Genomic DNA, 21,019 nt, shown 5'->3' with positions numbered 1-21,019 from the left:
ACACCCCCCACCCCCCCTACCCCAACTATACTGTTTGTCAGTGCTGATCACCGTCGGGATGAGGAACTGCCTTCCTCCCACTAAAAAAAGGTCAGCCTGTGATTCATTTTAGGCAGACAAAAGCATATGATAAACAAACAAATCAGTGTAAGAGTGAGCCAGTGTTTCAGAGTACAGTGGTACCTCGGGTTAAGAACTTAATTCGTTCTGGAGGTCCGTTCTTAACCTGAAGCTGTTCTTAACCTGAGGTACCACTTTAGCTAATGGGGCCTCCCGCTGCTGCCATGCAGTCATGCGATTTCTGTTCTCATCCTGAAGCAAAGTTCTTAACCCGAGGTACTATTTCTGGGTTATGTCTGTAATCTGAAGCGTCTGTAACCTGAAGTGTCTGTAACCCGATGTACCACTGTATATGCTGCCTTGAGGTGTATATGACACATTGTTAGCGTCTATGAATAGATTTCAGTATTGTTCATCTTTTCCTTTAGAAAAATGTGTTGACTGCACCCCCTAGTGGTGAGGGACCCAACAGAACAGTCTTTAAAGACTTTTTAAAAGTGTTCATGCAAAAATGTGGCGTGGGTGAGCACAATCTTTTACTAGACCATGCCACTGAAAATGTGGCAGCTGACTTATCTTTATATGATGTACATACATCTATATACACAGTTGTTTCAAAAGCTCAAGACTTTTAGGGTTCTGGAGATTTCTTCCATTCCTTTGATACGACAGCTGCATCACCACTATGAACCAAATATGATGTAGGCTTTTTTCTTCTTCCATATATTGCCTATTTGTTGTTGTTGGGTTTTTATGTTTTTTGCAGGTTTCAGCACTTGAATGTATTTTTATCCCACCTTTCCAGGCTGGAAAGCCCTCCCAATGCAGCTCACAGAAATAAGGTAACACTCAATACAAATAAAAATAAAGCTGACATAAAAAATATGAAAACGAAAACAGCAGCATAGAACAACTTAAACTCAGGTCAGCAATACACAGAAAACATAATACACAATCATAAGCGGTGGTGGCTTAAAAATCCATCCCCACATTAATAAAAAATGAATGAGAACAAAAAGCTTTTTAAAGTCCATTCTGAAATGGCTAAAGTGGTGGTCAAATGTACTTTGGTGGAGGAAGAAAGTTCTACAAAGATGGGGCCACCAGTGAAAATGCTCTTTGCACCTTTTTCATTTGGGCCCACTGAACTGATTGGCCTTAATGTAAGTAGTACGATCTGCGTGATTGCTCTTAAGAGTATGCCAGATGGAGGAGCCGTATGGGCAAGTTCATGTAAGTGTGCTGGTACAGACTAGGTATTATATACTCTTACCACTTTACTCCTCAAGCAGCTGAGCAGCTGTGCTTTATGGTAGGTGAAGTTTTTGAACAGCCTTTAAAGGCCTGTAGAGCACATTACAGTAGCATGTCTTCCAACATTTCTCCGATGAAAATAGGGACATACCATTCCATAATGATAATTTTACTATTTATACCCCACCCATCTTACTGGGTTGTCTCAGCCACTCAGAGCAGCTTCCAACATGTGTCAAAAGGTAAAGGGAGCCAGCGTTTGTCCACAAACAGTTTCTCCGGGTCATGTGGCCAGAATGACTAAGCCGCTTCTTGCGCAATGGAACACCAAAACGAGAGCAGCGCACAGAAACACTGTTTACCTTCCCGTCTGAGTGGTACCTATTTATCTACTTGCACTTACTGGCGTGCTTTCGAACTGCTAGGTTGGCAGGAGCTGGGACTGAGCAACGGGAGCTCACCCCGTCGCGGGGATTCAAACCACTGACCTTCCGATTGGCAAGCCCAAGAGGTTCAGTGGTTTAGACCACAGTGCCACCCGCTTCCCCCAACATATGTAAAAACATAATAAAACATTAAACATTTTAAAAAACCCTTGCCTATACAGTAGTACCTCAGGTTACATACACTTCAGGTTACAGACTCCACTAACCCAGAAATAGTACCTCGGGTTAAGAACTTTGCTTCAGGATGAGAACAGAAATTGTGCTCCGGCGGCGCAGCAGCAGGCCCCATTAGCTAAAGTGGTGCTTCAGGTTAAGAACAGTTTCAGGTTAAGAATGGACCTCCGGAACAAATTAAGTACGTAACCAGAGGTACCACTGTACACTACATGATTGCCTTCAGACGGCTTGAGGGTTGGATAATTCCATACCCTCCAACATTTCTCCAATGAAAATAAGGACGTCCTAAAGAAAAGCAGGACATTCCAGGATCAAATCAGAAAATGGGGCAGCTTCTCTAAATCAGGGACATCCCTGGAAAATAGGGACACTTGGTGGATCTGCAGTAGTCTATTGATTGTAACTTGTTTGTTTTCTCTTTCTGAATCTAGGATGACTCTTTGGGTCCCATCCAACCCTACAATTCTATGACTAATACATGATTGTACCAAGTCTTCATACACAACCCTGGACAATGCACAACTTCCTGAGCCTTTTGATTACGTAGCTGACATCCCAAGTGGCTTGCAATAATTAATGTATGGAATTTTCTGCCACAAGATGTGGTGTTTGTTAGCTTCATGTTTCCCCCCCTTAATATTTCTGGGTTGCTTTTCCAGGTTGTTGTTGTTTAGTCATTTAGTCGTGTCCAACTCTTCGTGACCCCATGGACCACAGCACGCCAGGCACCCCTGTCCTCCACCGCCTCCTGCAGCTTGACCAAACTCATGCTGGTAGCCTTGAGAACACTGTCCAACCATCTCGTCCTCTGTCGTCCCTTCTCCTTGTGCCCTCCATCTTTCCCAACATCAGGGTCTTTTCCAGGGAGTCTTCTCTTCTCATGAGGTGGCCAAAGTCTTGGAGCCTCAGCTTCAGGATCTGCTTTTCCAGGTAGTGCCCATTTAAAGTGGCTAACAACAATGTAGTACATGAAGCACACAAGTAAGAGATAAAACCACCTAGTCTTCTCAAAGATAAAAAAGACCAACAAAACAAAAAGGAAATAGCCACAGTCCACCCAACTTCATTACGCAGGCAGGATAGCGTAGGTGAAGCCAGCTTCAGTCCAAAACATTTAGAGCTTTAAACATTAAAAACAGCACTTTAAATTGCGCCTATAAATGCACTGAAGCTTCCCCCCAACAGGACTCTGGACCACCTCAAGTTTTCAAACCATCTTCAAGTACATCTGCAGTGTGTATTGCAGTAGTCGAATCTTTCCAAACAGCGCTGCAATTCGCATACCAGCCGAAAGCTGGAAAAACGCACTCCTGGCTACCAAAGCCACGTGGTATTTCCCAGCCAGGGATGAGTTCAGGAGGCCCTCCAAACGGCACACGTGGTCTTTCAAGGCGAGTGCCGTCCCATCTAGGACAAGCTGCAAGCCTCCTTCTACAGCTGGGCATCTTGGAACCTGCAGGACCTCCAGTTTTCTCAGATTTAATCTGTTTGCCCTCATCCCAGAACTGTCTCCAAGGCGCCAGTTTAGGATTTCAACAGCTCTTCTCTGACTCACATTATCCCTGAAATAAAATCTGTCCGAAAGCTCTGTCCCGTAACGCTATTTATTATTATACATATTACGAGTGGAGCTACTCAGCGCTATAGGAAATGCATATAATTTACTTATAGCCAGGATTCTATATACTGTATGTATGTATGTATGTGTGTGTGTATATATATATATACATATATATATATATATATATATATATATATATATATATATATATATATATATAGAAAGAGAGAGATAAAATGAATATATTCCTGCATAATGAATACACACACACACACGTGTGTGTGTATATATGAATATGTGTGTATATATGTGTATAATGAATATATATACTCATTATGCATTACTTAATTAGCCTCAGTTGAGCTCATGGGTCGGCGGGCTTTGGGCGACTTGCTTGAGTGTCCGGATCAGCGTTTGCTGCACATGCCAAGCTGACAATACGTCAATAGGATTTAAGAAATCTGCATCGCATTCGAAGCAAGCCCTTTCACCGCGCATGCGCGCTAACGCCCCCCCCCGCCTTATGCCCTGCGGGCGAGGCGGAGCTAGGCTTCCTCCTTTGCCCAACCTTTTTTTTTTTGCCTTCCGAAATCTCGCGCTCGGCTATCGGCTCGCCTTGCCTTGCCCTTTCTCCTCGCCGCCGCCGTTCCTTCCGCCTAGAATCCCTCTCTCTTCCAATCCGTGGAGTCGGCGCTCGATTTCCCGCCGCTGAGGCTCGAGCTGGGGAACAGAATCAAGATGGCGGACAAGACGCCAGGCGGTTCGCAGAAGGCCAGTGCGAAGGTGAGGCCGCTCTTGGGGCCGAGTCGGCGGCTCCGCCTGGTCCGAGGGGGCAGGCGGGCAAGTGCCGGTGGGGGGACGCGGACGGTTGGCGCGGGGAGCCGGCCTGGAGACGCGCGTGCCGCCGCTGCGGGACGTGGTGCGCAGGCGGGCGAGGAAGCGAGCTCGGTTGGCTTCGCGGCCTAGTCTCTCTCCCGCCTCCCAGCTCAGCCGGTGGCGGTGCGAGGGCGACGGATAGGGGGGAATTATAGCGGGGAGGAAGCGGAGCGGCCGCGTCGCCTCCGTTTCCTTACACATTTTTTTAAAAAAGACTCTCCCTTACTCTCCGGGAAAGAGCTGCTTCTCTATTTTCGTTCTCCCGCTCCTCCGATGCACCGTCTCTTCGGGGTTTCTTCGGAAAAGGCTGCAAAAACGTGGGGTGTAGATGGGTCACGATTCCATTCTGCATTGATTATTATTGGGAGTTTATCTCGGTGTGGACTTTTAACCTCCCCTCCCCATTTTTAAGCCCTCGTGTGCTTGGAGAGAGAGGTCTGGTGTGTGTGATCCATGCTTGTGAGCAATCCCCTCCGCCTCCGAGCCGCATAAACATTCAGTTTAATGCATCCTGGCGATCATTTTACTTAGGTAATATTGGCACATATTTGCGACGCGGGGCCATTTAAGATAGCTAACAGTGTAGCAGTTTACAGTATTTTGAATGTATTGTCCTGCATTGTCACGAAGGAGATGCAATACTTACAAATGACAGAAATGATTAAACTGTAGATCATTGCTATCAAGGCTGCACAATTCTCATGACTGGCTTTTCATTGAATTTACACACCACAAAATACGTTATGATGTACAAGGCCTTTTGTTACATGGGGGGGAAATATGGATATAGACTTGAGTGAAATGGCCCTTCCTTATTTAACACGTTAAAGCTGTTCTAGAGCAGTTTCTTCCTCCTTACATGAGTTATGTTTCAGAATTTTGTTGACTGATTTTGTTCCCAAAAAGTTTCTTGTTTTCAGGTATAGATTGAAAATACTTCCCTTGGTTTTGTGCTGCCACCTTAACTGGGTTTCTGGAATTAAATTATGTTTATTACAAAGGAGGGTACAGAGGTTATAGCTTATGCATCTTTTAACTTGGGACCAATTAATCATTTTATTTGTATACTGCCTTTCCAAAGTTAAAACCATGCTCAAGGCAGTCTGCAACATATATATTAAAAAATCACATAATTACAAACATAACAAAACTAAAAGTAGTCATAAACAATAAATTAAACATCAAAAGTACACAACCACATTGAATAATGTGTCTTCAGCTGGTTGTTTCCTTAGTCTTTTTATACATGAATTGTTTGACATATATTCTTATTCATATATTCATGTAGGTATTTTTGTTTTGCTAGTATTTTTGAGGATTATGTGTGCATTATTGGAGATCAAGAACCATCTAAATAATGGTAGCCAGTAGACTTCTCTAGATGTTGAACTCCCATCAGCCTCAGCCAGCTTGGCCAGTAGTGGGGTTGACAGAAATTGTAGTCCAACAATGTATTAACTTGAGGCGATCACATTGGCTATCCTTGTTCTAAATCAAGTAATAAAATAATCAGCAGTACTGGGAAACTCTGGTGTTGTGGCTTTACCTTTTTTTAAAAAAAATATATAGAGCACCTACTGGTATATTTTTTCTAGATGCTGTACAAATATTTAAGAAACATATTGTCCATACCTACACTCTTACAGTTTAACACACATGATACAAAAAAAGAAAAGGAACAGAAAGCAAAGCAAATTCAGGCACTAGTTTTTTAATGTTTAATGAGCAGGTGGAATGGCCTTCTGAGAGGAGTGTTGCCAGCTCTGCTCCAAGCTCTTATTACATTTGCAGGTTAAAAGTTTAATATACAAAAAAAGGACTTGGTTCATTAGGTGCTGCTGGGCTACAGTTCTAATCAACCTTGACTGTTGGTCATAATGACTCGGGCAGAGGGAAACTGTACTTCCAACATCTGAAGGGCACCAAGTTGGCTACCCCCACGCTACAATTTGGTAGTGGTGGTGAGAATCACCAGTGACTTCATAAAACAATCATTTATGAAGCAGGGATTATTATGTCTAAACTGACCAAATGTTGCACAGCATCCACCTTCTTTCAAGTGATTTTAGTTGATGTACTTTCTATGGGAAAGCAAGTTTTCCTAACATATTGGGACAATTTGAAGAACTATAGAGCAGTGGTGATTTAAGCAGACTGCACAGTGCGGAATTGCGTAAAGTTAAGCTTATTCGCCCCAATTCAATAACTGTGAAGCTGAAACCCAAGTTTTTTTGGTTAACACTCTTTTCTCCCCACCCTGTAACCTACCCTGCCACATCATCTGGCAAACTGCCTTTGAAACTGAACAGTTTCAAAAGTACTGTGTGGCTCAGCTCTTTCAACAGGGGAGAGGATAATGAATCACTTACCTAGCGCAAGCCCGTTGTGTGTGTTTGAGCAGCTTTTGGAATCTCAGCCATTGCCTGGAATACGGTCTTCAACTGGATTATTTCTGTAGAAAACACTGGCAAGCGCCCCCCCCCCCCCTCATTCTATCTATCCAAATATTACTTGTACAGTAAAGGAAATGCAATATTCTTGCCTTTATTTTAAGAGGGAAAGGCTTCCACTTGCATTGTATGCAGATGCGTTGAGAGATCTGTTCTTAAGTCCCACAAACAACAAAATTTAGGCTGTAGTAAAATCAGTGAAATTTAACCTGTTAAAATCAATGAGAAATTGTTACTGATTGCCATTTTAGTTGTATGGGAACGGAACAATAGTAATAATGATGCATGGTCTCTGAAACCTGCTTCTTTTCTAGATACTAATAAAATCCATTTTCTACCAGTGCTTGGCTTTCAATAAAGTTGGATAGTTTTTTGTATTAGAAAATAAATTACCAGGTTGTGATTCAGTTTCAGTTATAACTTTATTTCCAGTGTTCACATATTTATTGAAGAAGGAAGTTAGACTGAGGTTCACAAATGGTTTTCTTCATAACATGGCAGAATAGACTTGTTTAGAGAATTTGAGGCAAGGATCCAATGAACCATAAAACTCATTCTGTCTCAAATAGCAGGTACCTTAATAAACAGTATAGAGCTCAGTTGATCAAAACAAATAGACTAAAATTGAACCTAGGCAGGTGTTTGGATCATAACTTTATTGCTTTGTTTTGTTGCTTTTTGACCTTTGTGAATTAATTTCGTTTTTGAATACTAATTTGAGAGAAACCACATAATTTCATTGCATAATTTAATCAACTCCTTTCAAATCAGTATTCAAAAGCTAAATCAATCACGAAGGTCAAAAACAAACAAACAAAGCAATAAAGTTACCGATTAAATTCTGCAATGAAATTATGTGGTTTCTTTCCAGGGTCTGAATAGCAGATTGGATTTTGGTCAATAAAAATAGGAAGAATATAAAATTTTACTAAAATGTTGTGTCCTTTATAGCAAGTGGATTACTTATGAGGTAGATAAAGGAATTTCTGGATCAGCAGCTGGAAATAAGATAAAACAAAAAAAATTCCTTCCAGTAGCACCTTAAAGACCAACTAAGTTAGTTCTTGGTATGAGCTTTCGTGTGCATGCACACTTCTTCAGATACACTTCAGATGCATGCACACGAAAGCTCATACCAAGAACTAACTTAGTTGGTCTTTAAGGTGCTACTGGAAGGAATTTTTTTTGTTTTGACTATGGCAGACCAACCTATCTGTAACTGGAAATAAGATAGTCACATTGGACTACCTGGAGTAGACAACTTCAGGATCATTGCTGAAAAGCCTTACAAAGTGAAGGAAAGTGTGATATCAAAGATCCTCTTAGATCGTGACCGCTTTGTGCAGTTAAAAATAAGCCAGGTTATTTTGAAGAATATTACCCCTCCTTTTAAAAGTATATTGACCTTTACTTATTTTGAGTTGAGTTTTGAGTTGATGGTGAAGGTAGTTAGTTCAAAAGAAAATTGATCATTTATGGGTGTAAAATGTGTTGACAACCAATTAAAAGCCTCCAGAATGTAATTCTTGTATATCCTTCATTTTTAGGCCAGGGTGCCGGACACAACACGTGTAACTGGATCTCCAGAGAATCATGTAAGTCTCAAGGTGGATGAGCAAAAATCTTAACAAAACTGTTCCTGTTGTCCTCACCAATTGATATGTATGAGCTGTTGTCTCTTTAAAAATGATTATTGTTACTTTGGTTCATTCCTTTCCCAAAGTGGGCTTTTTGCCAGTTGTACTACATGTTGGATATAGTACAATGGCCTGCAGTTTCTTTAATATCATTGTATACTGTTGGTGTGAGTGAGTTTTAATGTGGCTGAGCATTTCAAGAAGTGTTCTGTAAAACGTATTTTAAAGACCATGCTCATTGATATAGATCCTGCTTTGAGATATGGATCTTCTCAAAATCACAAAGTACTTTGTTGTTGTTGTTAATTAAATTTGTATGCCACCCTACATCCAATCTCTTAATATAAACTTAAATTCACCTAATCTTTGAACCCTTTCCCCATCCCTTCTATAACCTATGATTTTTCTACTGTTCTGCCTCCCAGATCACCATGTCTTGTTCCCTTGTCTCTTCCCTCTTCTAAAACTTTATTTGGCCTGTCAACCCCCAGCCCTTCCCTACCCAAACATATTCTTCTGTTTATTCTCTCTATATCTTCCTGATATCTGTCTTGTGCCTTTGACTAACAGGTTTCTCTACCTGTAAGAATCCTAGTTTTCAGCATCTCAAAGTTGCCTAGCTTGGTTGCTGATTTCCAGTGGTGCAAATAACTTTCCAGTCTTTTCATATCCACCCCATCCCAGGAAAATGTGGAGTTTTGGGGCAGTGTCACAGGCACAAGCTCTCTGTCTTCCTGGTGCCAGAGGTGTGTGTCCCCTAAGTCCAGGTTCCCCACCTATAAGATCCTTCCAACTGTGAGGAGGACTTCTTACTCTGCCAAAGACCTTGGAGAAGAGAAATGTTTTTACCTGTGCCTAAAGATACATAACAAAGGTGTCAAGTGAGCCTCCCTGGGGAGTGCATTCCACAAGTGGGGAGCCTCCACAGCACTTTGAATTGTCAGTGAATGCAGTCAGGCCAGGATTGACATTATATGCTCAAAACTCTCTTTCCCCGTTGAGCAACCTGGCTGCTGAAGTTTCTGAACTGTCTTCAGAGGCAGCCCCACATATAATGTGTTGCAGTAATCTAACCCACAGGCTACCAGAGCACAGATGGCAGAAGTTAGGCTATCCCTATCCAGATGGGGACTACATTTCCTGTGTCTCTCCCGACAGATGTCATCGTACAGGGCAAACAAAACCGTTTCCGTGCCAAAACAGAACCTAAACCCTGATTGAAATGGATCTAGAAATTCAGTTTCCTCCCAGAGCACTTCAGGTGTTACTGGATAAATGAATGCATCTAAAATCCCAGACTTATGATCGAATTAATATTTTTTTCCCTCTTGCAGCCACTTTTAGAAAGCAAACTTAAAGCATTTAGTATTGGCAAGATGAGTGCTGCCAAGAGAACTTTAAGCAAGAAAGAACAGGAAGAATTGAAAAAGAAGGTAATAATTCGGAACTATTTTATCATTTAATCAGATGGATATGTTCTACTTATTGCTGCTACCCACAGATTGTTGCTGATAAAACCAGAAGCTTTTATTTGGATAATACTGACTTAGTTTAGTGTTGTTTTTCCTGTTGTACTCTTAAAATTGTATCTTGTTAACATTTGCTGCCAAATCTAAATTGTGCACGCAGCTGTTTCTCTAAACCAATGGACAGATTTCAGACAGAAAAGTTTAGCCCAGTAAGATGCAAGTTCTAACCAAGAGTAGGTTGGGCTACAGGCTCACACTTTGCATTTTGCATGCAAATTTCTTCTCAACGCAGTTTGGCTATTGTGTGTGGTGTTTATTGTTTTTAATCCTGGTTATAATGAACCTAGGTGGTCCCTTTTTTCTAACTCAGTCTTAAAGAAAGTTCAAGAGAAGCAAATTAACTAATTGGGGCTGAACGCCCCAGTATGTCTGCCATCAGGGACAGGCACAGCAGTAGGCTATACCATGTCCTGGTTTTGTAGTCTCAGTTCTTTGTAGCCGTTATGTTTCTAATTAGTCCCAGATTCTATCTTGAGATTGGAGTCTTCCCTTTGAAAATGAAGATTGTATCCTTCATACTCATAGTTTTATTTGTAGTCGGTGATGTAGGTTTTAGAGAAAGTTTTCCAGTGTCATCACCAATTTGGATCTGACATGTTTCACTTAGTAACAAGGTGTCCCTTTTTAGTTATGTTTACTATTGTGTCCTGGATGAATCAAAAGTGTTTCCAGTGGCCAAAGGGAGTAGAAGAAAAAATATTTAAATAGTGGAGAAAAAAAGTAAGCTCATTTAATGACAATTATTTTTACTGGAATACTTTTAAGACAAAGCATCTCAATAGTGCAGACTTCTTACATTTAAATGGAAAAAATGAAAGCATTGTTAAATGACAATTCCTAACAATTGCAACCTGAAAAAAGTTAATTGCAACTTTGAAGCTATCCAATCTGGCCAGTATTATATTATCTCTATTTTGCTATAGATTTTCCCATTTCTCAAAGTCTGCTTATGAATGCTGAGTATGGGCATGGTATGGGATATGTTGTTGGAGGTTGCAAATGGAGGAAGGACTTAATGGAAATCCCCTTCCTTAAATTAAAGGAAGAGCAGTTTAGGATCCAAGCCAGTAATGCTAACTTAAATCTATGAGTTTCCTCTTCATGTGGGGATAAAGTATAGTGGCAAGAGAATTTGCATCCTACACCTTTGTTGGTAGTTCAGGTTAGCATGGGTACAAAAATGAATATAAACAATATGAAAATCTCTCAGAATTAGTAACTGGCATAACATTTTGGTGGGTGTAGGAGGATGAGAAGGCAGCTGCAGAAATTTATGAAGAATTCCTTGCTGCCTTTGAAGGAAGTGATGGTAATAAAGTGAAGACATTTGTCAGAGGAGGTATTGTTAATGCATCTAAAGGTAAGATATGCCACTATACTACATAGAATTATTTATCAGGAATATTTTGATTACTTTTTTTTTTATCCTACTTAAAATGTTTGGGTTTCAGATTAAGAAATATTTCTGACATGTTTCCTTCTAATGATGAAATACCATGAAGCACAATAGTTATGCCCCGCCCAAAAGCATGCATCTCATTTTGAGAGCCCAGTGGGGTTTTAGACTTGAGATTTTTGAACAGCAACACCCTGCTTCCCATGTAATCTGGCAGAGGAAGAAAAAAAAAACACCTTTGGAAAGGTGTGCATTTCTCAGTTTGTGATATTGCGGGTTGGGAAACTCTGTTTAAAAGAGGAGAAAGTTAAAAGGCACATTGCTAGTGTGTTCAAATAGAATCTTTCAGTAACTATTAGCCTGTCTTTCAGAAGAACACGAAACTGATGAGAAACGAGGAAAAATCTACAAACCTTCATCAAGATTTGCAGATCAAAAAACCCAGAGCCAGAGCCAGTCATCATCTTCTAATGAGAGGCCTCCATCCCTTCTAATAATAGAAACCAAAAAGCCAGTAAGTTTAGATTTTGCAGGTTTTTTGTTTCCCTATATCTTGTTTTGAAAATACTTTATTTATTTGTTTGTTTGTTATTTATGCTTTTCAAGTGAATCTTATAAAGTGATGTAGATGAAAATTATGGAATAAAGCAGAAAAGACAAACAGGAAATTCCTGTAGTGCCAAACCATGTTTCGGTGTTATTTACGAAAAGTGAAAAAATCAATATTATTATTATTATTTATTGCATTTATTTGTTGTTTACCATATGAAATATCTCAAAGTGACTTACAGTTGTGAAAGCATAAACAGTGCAGAATTTAAAATAACATCAATTCTGGTGGTATTTGATTTAAGAAACATTTCTAGAAGAGTGTGCTGTTTTCTAATTATATTAGTTTCAGTAAATAAATTAGTAAGAGGGAAAAGGTTGTAAAATCCTAGCTAAAGACTAGTGAGTCTTCTCCCCATTTTGTCCAAACAAAAGGAAAGGCATCTTGTTTGTCATGAGCCAGCACAGGATAGGGCTGTTATTAGAAGCTCAGGGATTATACCATGGCTTTCTGCAGGTCTTGGGATGGGGTGCAAGTGATTTGTGGCTCTCTTCTTCAACTGAAATACCCCTAGACATAATGCTGTTGTAGGCGTTGCAGCTTCTCAGTGTTGAATTGCAGGCCATTTTAGTGTTGACATGTGATATTGATGAAGCGTGAATAGGTTTTGAGCTTGAATCCTGACAGGATGGAGGTTACATAGGTGTTTTCCTGTGTCCTTGAAACTGAGCAATTCTGTAGCCTGGATGGGGTTGCATCCCCTTGAAGGAGCAGGTTTGCGGTCCAGAGGTACTTCTGGATACAGCTTTGTCACTGGGGGTCCAGGTAGCCTCAGCCCTTTTAGCCATTTATCAGCTATGACTGGTAAGACAGCTACAGTGGTGCCTCGCAAGACGAAAAGAATCCGTTCCGCGATTCTCTTTGTCTAGCGGTTTTTTTCGTCTTGCGAAGCAACCCCATTAGCGGCTAAGCGGATTAGCGCTATTAGCGGCTTAGCGGCTAAGCTGTTAAAAGGTTATTAACGGCTTAGCGGCTTTGAAAAAGGGGGAAAACGGGGGGAAAGTGGCGAGACTCGCAAGACGTTTTCGCCTTGCGAAGCAAGCCCATAGGGAAATTCGTCTTGCGAAGCGCCTCCGCAACGGAAAACCCTTTCGTCTTGCGGGTTTTTCGTCTTGCGAGGCATTCGTCTTGCGGGGCACCACTGTATAACTGTTCTGGACTGGAGAAGCTTAGCCACAGTAGTTGATGCATTGGTTACTTCAAGACTGGAATACTGCACTTCGCTATATGTGGGGCTACCCTTGTGCTCCCATATGGAAGCTGCAGTTAGTGCAGAATGCTGTGTATGGTTGCTGACAGAAGTGAGACCCTTCCAGCATATAACACCTCTGCTCCCAGACCTCCACTGGTTTAATCTGGTTTTTAGCTTATTGTTGATTATAATTATTTGTTGAATGTTTTAAACAATTGCTTTTAACTGGTTTTTTTTTTTACTGATAATGTTTTATTCTTTCTGTAAACTGCTTTGAGATGTTGATAAAATGGTCATTGTGTGTTCCTGAATATTATTCAACTTGTGTTATTAGCCTTTGAAGAAGGGGGAGAAAGAAAAGAAAAAGAGCAATTTGGAGCTTTTTAAAGAAGAATTAAAACAGTAAGTATTTGCCTTCATGTTGTTTCAGATAATCAGATTTTCAGAATTTGATTTCTGTTAAAACGTAAATATAGGACAGATTGGTGATGAATAAATAGCCTAAGTCCTGTTAGTATATTGCATGAATTTTAGATGGTGTCTTCTAATATTAGCAAAAATATTAATGCCCAGGAATTTTTGTAGTCCTATAATCCCTTCTGTAAAGATTTGGAAGATTGCACAAAATATAGAATCAATAGAATATATATGAATTAGGGAAGATAAAAAAACATCTGAGTGTTCTGAAAAATACTGGCTCCTCTTATTTTAGCCAAGTAATAAATATGGATCTACATAATTGTTCTGTTTTCTGGTGTTTATATGTGTTTTTCTTACAAATGTAGACTATTTTCATTTGCTTTAATAAAATATGAACAAAATGCCAGTGGAGGTGTTCTTTACCTGCTATGCCATGCATGGAATGCAGAATAGCTAATATAACGGGCCTACGGTTAAGTTACATTTTTGAGTTTTAAAATACATTTTTTGTGTTAAAAACTAGCATAACTACAGTACAATAGACTGTCAGAACTGCTGTCATTCACTTGCTCTGAAATGTTGAAGTATACAGTATTGTAAACTACAACATGAAAATGAAAGTTACATTTTGAAAGTAAAGACTATAATGGCTGGGCCCATGGGAGTTGTAGTCCAGAGCTCTGGAGGGCACCTGGTTGAAGAAGGCTGCTCTACATCAATGAGACGAAAGTATCACCTGTGTAATTTTGAATTGTGCATGCAGTTTTTATTGGGTTGGATCCAGACTCTTGAATTTAGTCCCTATTGAAATCAGAGTTATAACTAATCTCATTGATTGCGGTGGGATTTAAATAAACTTAGTCTTGATCCAGCCCATTGTAGATTTGGAGAAATGAGGAAAGTTGCTCTTGTTTGAAGTGGAATTTCCTTGGGGCTAAACATGATGACTTGACACAAGGATAATTGAACAGTCATCCTGTGGGACATTTATTTTAAAGTATTTAAAAATGCTTCAGGCTGTTCTCTGTGTTGGATTTTTTAAAATAAAAAACCCATTTAACTATAGCCATTAGGATTCCAACCAGTTACCACTTTCATAAAATATCTTCTGTAGAATTCAAGAAGAGCGTGATGAAAGACATAAAACCAAAGGTAGATTAAGTCGTTTTGAGCCGCCTCAATCGGATTCAGATGGCCAACGCCGTTCCAGTAAGTAGTTATTACAATTTTATTGTAGTTATTTAAGTCTACAAAAGCTGTGGAATTAATAGGCATATTTTGCTTCCCTTAGTGGATACGCCTTCAAGAAGAAACAGATCTTCGGGTGGTAATAAAGTTTCATAACTATTGAATTAAAATATTTTGTTAATGTAAAACTTACACTTTAGATTACATCTTGTTTTCTTTTTCTTTTTAGTATTGGATGACTATGCTCCAGGTTCACATGATGTAGGAGATCCAAGTACGACAAATTTGTACCTGGGAAACATTAATCCCCAGGTAATGATTGCAGTAATTGATGTTTGGACCAATCCTTCCTCTGTTAACTTTATATATATTCCCACGTCTGCAGTATACAAATATTATTGTACATATTTCGGATAGCACTTAGGTGTATTAAAACCATTTTTGCTGAACAATCATGAAATGTCAATTCTCATTTTACAGCTAGGGAATTGATAGAATCTCTTTGCATGAAATTATCAGTAGCTGAGTAGAGATTTGAATTTCGGCCTCTGAGTTCCAGCTTTATCTGCTGTACTTGGCGACCATTTATTTGTTTACAGTGGTACCTCGGGTTACAGATGCTTCAGGTTACAGACTCTACTAACCCAGAAATAGTACCTCGGGTTAAGAACAGAACAGAAATCGCATGGCAGCAGCTGGAGGCCCCATTAGCTAAAGTGGTACCTCAGGTTAATAATAATAATAATAATAATAATAATAATAATAATAATAATAATAATAAATTATTATTTATACCCCGCCCACCATCTGGCTGGGCCTCCCCAGCCACTCTGGGCGGCTTCCATAGAAACCAAAAATACAGTAAAATATCACACGTTAAAAACTTCCCTGAAGATGTCTTCTGAATGTCAGGTAGTTGTTTATCACCTTGACATCTGATGGGAGGGCGTTCCACAGGGCGGGCGCCACTACCGAGAAGGCCCTCTGCCTGGTTCCCTGTAGCTTTGCTTCTCGCAATGAGGGAACCCCCAGAAGGCCCTCGGCGCTGGACCTCAGCGTCCGGGCAGAACGATGGGGGTGGAGACGCTACTTCAGGTATACTGGGCCGAGGCCGTTTAGGGCTTTAAAGGTCAGCACCAACAGTTTCAGGTTAAGAACGGACCTCCAGAATGAATTAAGTTCTTAACCTGAGGTTACCACTGTACTTTTTGCAGAAAGCTGTTCCAAAAGTGGCCTATATTCTCCTGTTTAAATATAGTGGAAAGTATGGTTCAAGCTCTAACAACATGAGTGAAGATGCTTCACTATAACTTTGTTGTGCACCCTCCTGCTTAAAAAAAGATTGATGGAATGAGATACCAACATTCTCATGCCAGGCATAAAAGCCACAGAAAAGAAAAAAATCTCTGCTTGCCCACTTGCACTTCCCATTATCTTTTTTGTTAGTCTTTCTGCTTTATGTCTAACCTTTCCCCCATTGATTTACTGTATTCTCCCCTTCACCTTCCTGCTGTGTCTGGGGAGGAGTGGCCAATTGTTTCTCCTCACACAGCCTAGGCTTTTGGACCAGCATATATTTGGCAGGTTTTTCACCATTCCCATACCTTGGAATTAATTGCAGGATAAGTGGCCACATGCTATGTCAGTGAGCAAGGAACTAAATCTGTATTGCAAGTTAAAGATACAGCAGATTAGTATGTTTTAGAACTAGTTCCAAACCATGATTTGGTGCTATGACAGTGAGCCTTCAATCTGTGTCTGCCTTATTCATGGCCTTCTCTTAACACTTTTACAATGCCTGGTTCCTTAGCTGCTTTCTTCTTGTGTTCAGTTGAAAGGAAACCGTTGAATCACATTCTGGTTTCTTCCTATTTGCTATAGATGAATGAAGAGATGCTGTGTCAAGAATTTGGACGCTTTGGGCCTCTGGCAAGTGTCAAAATTATGTGGCCAAGAACTGATGAAGAAAGAGCGAGAGAGAGGAATTGTGGATTTGTTGCTTTCATGAATAGGAGGGATGCTGAACGTGCGCTAAAGAACTTAAACGGTAAAGAGAGGGTTTCAAAAAAACCTTTGAAATATGACATTTGAGGAAAAGCATTAGGAGAAGCAATGTAATTTTTAGTGGAAATTAATGGAGGGTAGAGGTATATTTTCTCTTTCAGTTGTGCTCCATTTATTTTTTCCATTGTGGGGTGCTCTAAATTTTAGAAAAACCCTTCTGAGCCAACTCAAGCGGAACTAAGACAAAAAAGAGGCATCTTTGCTTACATTAATCATTCCCTCGTGGGGCACAAATTAATAAAAGGTGAAGACTAGGAGGTAGAATTGGAATTTCTTTAAAGATTCCAGAGTGAAAGAATCCAGGAAAGGGGGAGAAACCCCCCCCCCCACGTTTGTACACCCTATGCAAGTATTTGGCACTTCACAAAAACATCTTTTGTTCCTATCAAAAAGGACTTGCAATCTAAAAGGCTGCCTGAGTTGTCTTCCAGTGTAGAAGATTGCGTAGGCAGTTAGTAAAAGTTGAAGGTGCATGAGTGAGTATTTCGCTACTTGAACTAGAACTCCTTTATATATAATAAAGTTTTACTATGCTTGCTGGTCTTCAGGGTCAGCAATGCTTAGTTGCTATAGGCGCAGTATGTCCAGCCAGATTCTTACTCTTCTCCTTCTTAAGGATTGGAAGCATACATTTCTCCTAAATAAAACTGAGAGTGCAGGACTTAGCAGAGAGGGGAGAATTCACATTCTGGCAGCAGCAGGCAGCATTATTCTTTGATACATGACACAATAAGTGAGCTTTTATGTGGACACCACTTGTTATCATTGAAATACTGCTATTTCTTTCAACTTGCATATTTCTAAACCAATGCAATCTTTCATTTGGCAGGCAAGATGATCATGTCTTTTGAAATGAAACTAGGCTGGGGCAAAGCTGTTCCTATTCCTCCACATCCTATATATATTCCCCCCTCCATGATGGAGCATACTCTCCCGCCACCTCCTTCAGGCCTGCCATTTAATGCTCAGCCCAGAGAGAGGTTGAAGAACCCAAATGCTCCAATGTTGCCGCCGCCAAAAAACAAGGAGGATTTTGAGAAGGTAAAAAGTTAACCAGGGCCATACCTCATCTTTATAAATGCTAAATCTATGGTAGTCTTTAATATTGTCTTTATAGAATTGCACTGTCCAGGTCTTAGCTAAAACTGAGTTGTTCCCTGCCTTAGCTTAAGAAGCCTCATTTCAGAGGCATTGCCTTGGTATATTTATGCCACAGAATTGGGCCTTGTTTTTCATTGCACTTTTAAATCTGGCCATCTTGGGGTTTTTCCCCCCTCCACGCTCCCTGGTTTTTCCCCCTCCTATGTCCCCCTTTTTGTTAGCTGCCAGATTTGCATGATCTAAATTATTTCATTTTAAAAGGCTAAATTTTAAATCTAGGCAGATAAATTAACACTAAAACGAGCTCACAATTAGTTTTTTTTTTTTAAATGAAGAAAATTATTTCAGACATTGATTCAGTAGCTGAAGAGGGCAGGATATTTAAAAGGATATTAGTCTTTAGAACATGGTAAGTATATCTTAAAACCAAGTGTAAGGTCACAATGATATAATAAGTTGTAAAGTTCTTTAGAGTTGGAAGGGTTGGGAACTAGAGGCCAGTGCAAATGTAACACTCTTGTTTGAATTGAGAGCTGGCTGCTAGGTTGTGTGCCCCATCACTTTCTGAAGTGTAAATTGGCCATTATTGGCCTTAACCATGGCTAACAGTTGTGTTGGCAGTGTTGCTGGCTGTGAGCAAGGCTACCCAGGGATCGCTCCCCCAAGCAGGATCTGAAATCAAAGGTCCAAGCTTGGATTCTCATCCTGGTTAAGTGAGAGTCCTGATTAGCCTTAACTGTAGTCAGTATTGCTGCAGATGTAATGATTAACTGTGGTCAAAGCCAATGGTGCAGATTGGAAAAGTCAGTCTTCAGAAAGGAGGGGATGGGAAGGAGCACATAGTCTCACAGCCTGATTACTTAACCATGCTTAAGTAAATCATAAGCTATAGTTTGTGCAGGACCCAAGTAGCAAATGGAAGGGAAAGAAGATTTCTTTTTTTCTTTTTACATTGGTCTTTCATCTAGCAAGCCCCTTCATATGCATGCAGTGGACTTGCCAGGGCACAGTAAGGTTTTGATTTTTCCACTTCCTTTAAAGCTTTCCCCCTATTCTGTACTAAGAAACGGTTTCCTAAATGCAAGAGGCCTTTGGAAATGGCTACTGATGCAGTAGAGGGGAATCGCTGTTAGGAAAAAGAAAAGCCCTGCTGTGTGCATGGATCCTGCCTGCTCCTCTAGATTGCTGCCATTGCCAGTATAGTACCTATTCAGTGCATTGATGTGCATTCTCTCAGGAATGTTCTAGTGCTTTGAAATTCGTGAACCTTCAGTGGTTCGCTGCACACAGCCATTTGCTCTTTATGTAAATCCATAGTGTATAACTTCGCAGCAGTGATTGCCTGCAAAACTTGTGATAGATGTGTAGTATTTTCAATGCATATGTATTTTTTTGCTTGTTACTTGTTAACAATACTCACATATTCTATGTTTATTATCTGATGTGACTTCATATACAGACTCTGTCGCAAGCCATAGTCAAAGTGGTTATCCCAACAGAAAGGTACATTTTTTTCTTTATTATTACTGATCTAAATATAGCAAATATCCCCTTTTGGAATTTTACAGAAAAAGTGTCATGTTGAGGAAAGTTTTAGGCTTGGCTGAGCAATGGTTATACCACCCAGGTTGGCAGTGAGAATGTTGGGGTCTATATTAAAATTGAGGTTTCATTTATTTTAACTAGTATTTCAGTTCAGAATAATAATTTAAACGGATTAAATATGGGATTATTTTTGCAGGTGAATGAATGAAGACTGCTGTATTTCAGTAAAATTCTGAGTGGTATATATTTGCCGAATGACTGATGGCTTAATGGGGTATAGCAGTATAGTCTCTCTTATCCAGATAGTCTGAGAGTATCCCATGAGCATTTACTCAGCTAACCTGTGACCCTTTAGATGTTGCTGGATTATGAACACCCCATCGGCCCCAGCCACCATGGCAGGGGTAAGGAATTATAGCAGTTGTCCAACAACATCTGCAGAGCTGCAAGTTGGGCACTTACATTATGCTACTTACATTATGCTACTTACATTATCAGAAGGTTTAATGGAGGATATAAAATTGGGATCATTAGAAGAATTTGGTTACTAAAGTTAGGATAACTATATGTTCTTTTCTGTAATGTTTCCTTAAAGGCTGTTTTGTTGCACTTGGCCCAATTACGTTTTGCTTCCCCGAGTTAAGAGTGTATAAATATGGAAGATAGCTACATAGCCCAGAGATTTGACACCAAGGGTGCAACTCATGATTAGTGCAGTGTAAGTGCTAGGCATACCCTTGCTCAGCCAAGCATAAAATTATTCTCAAACATTGTAACACAAACACTTGCTTTAAAAAAAGAAAAGAAAAAGGAACACCAAAGAATTCAAATTCTCTTTGACATTGGCCTTGGTGAGCAACACCAGCTGAACTGTCTGCGGCAGCGGGGGACCAGGAAAACATCATGGGATGGATTGGGAAAGTATACAGTTTTTGACCAGACACTGGTACGATCGGCTCCAATTAATGTGGTTTTATTATAACTGAAAAGACTTTTTTGTTGGCCAACTTAATGTTTGAAATTTTTAAACTTATCATCCTTTCATGCTACACTGTTTTTTGTCATGAACATTCTCAGTACCTTTGTAGCAAGGCTGTAAGTTTTTGAGAGAGCAGTGAAGACATCTTTTCCATACATAAAACACACAGTATTAACGTAGAGGAGTTGCAGCTTCTGGTGTTGAGGAGTACTAGTGCAATGGGGGATAGTTGAGATGGGCCAATAGAACGTGGTTGCAAACATTTAGATAGATTTTTGTTGGCTAGCCTTTAAATTAATATCTTTTAGAAAAAGCAGTGCTCCTATTTTGCTCACTGCAGCATTTCAGTCTGTGCCATAGAAACTGTTCCTATGTACATCTATAACTGTATTTGAAAGTATTAATATGAAGCATTTTGAGCCTCCTACTAGAAATTCTATCGACATAATTTTGGTGAAACAGTTAATGAACATGCTTTGATCTACTCAGACTGCAACATTTCTAGTAAATTAGTTTTATCTGTGATGCTGTTCA

The 21,019-nt window shown here is 40.0% G+C and overlaps 1 protein-coding gene across 6 annotated transcripts in view; it reads left to right on the top strand.

Annotated features, from left to right (window-relative positions):
- The first annotated feature begins 4,141 nt into the window (after nt 1-4,141).
- The window catches only part of U2SURP (U2 snRNP associated SURP domain containing), a 35,233-nt gene continuing 18,355 nt past the window's right edge, over nt 4,142-21,019 (top strand). For 2 of the 6 annotated variants that reach the window (XM_028731216.2, XM_028731212.2), the window contains exons 1-12: nt 4,142-4,281; nt 8,372-8,419; nt 9,796-9,894; nt 11,236-11,350; nt 11,758-11,900; nt 13,523-13,590; nt 14,723-14,817; nt 14,900-14,935; nt 15,026-15,108; nt 16,678-16,843; nt 17,690-17,901; nt 19,421-19,464. In XM_028731216.2, the coding sequence (XP_028587049.1) occupies nt 4,237-4,281; nt 8,372-8,419; nt 9,796-9,894; nt 11,236-11,350; nt 11,758-11,900; nt 13,523-13,590; nt 14,723-14,817; nt 14,900-14,935; nt 15,026-15,108; nt 16,678-16,843; nt 17,690-17,901; nt 19,421-19,464 (1,154 nt within the window). In that variant the 5' untranslated portion in view covers nt 4,142-4,236. Of the gene's footprint in view, nt 4,282-8,371; nt 8,420-9,795; nt 9,895-11,235; nt 11,351-11,757; nt 11,901-13,522; nt 13,591-14,722; nt 14,818-14,899; nt 14,936-15,025; nt 15,109-16,677; nt 16,844-17,689; nt 17,902-19,420; nt 19,465-21,019 lie in introns of those variants that run through there. The other 4 variants (XM_028731214.2, XM_028731215.2, XM_028731213.2 and 1 more) reach the window with 4 other exon arrangements.

This window comes from Podarcis muralis, chromosome 6 (assembly GCF_964188315.1).
Source record: "Podarcis muralis chromosome 6, rPodMur119.hap1.1, whole genome shotgun sequence".
Classification (NCBI taxonomy): domain Eukaryota; kingdom Metazoa; phylum Chordata; class Lepidosauria; order Squamata; family Lacertidae; genus Podarcis; species Podarcis muralis.
The sequence above is the reverse complement of the archived record's forward strand: the minus strand, read 5'-3'. Positions and strand labels throughout refer to the sequence as shown.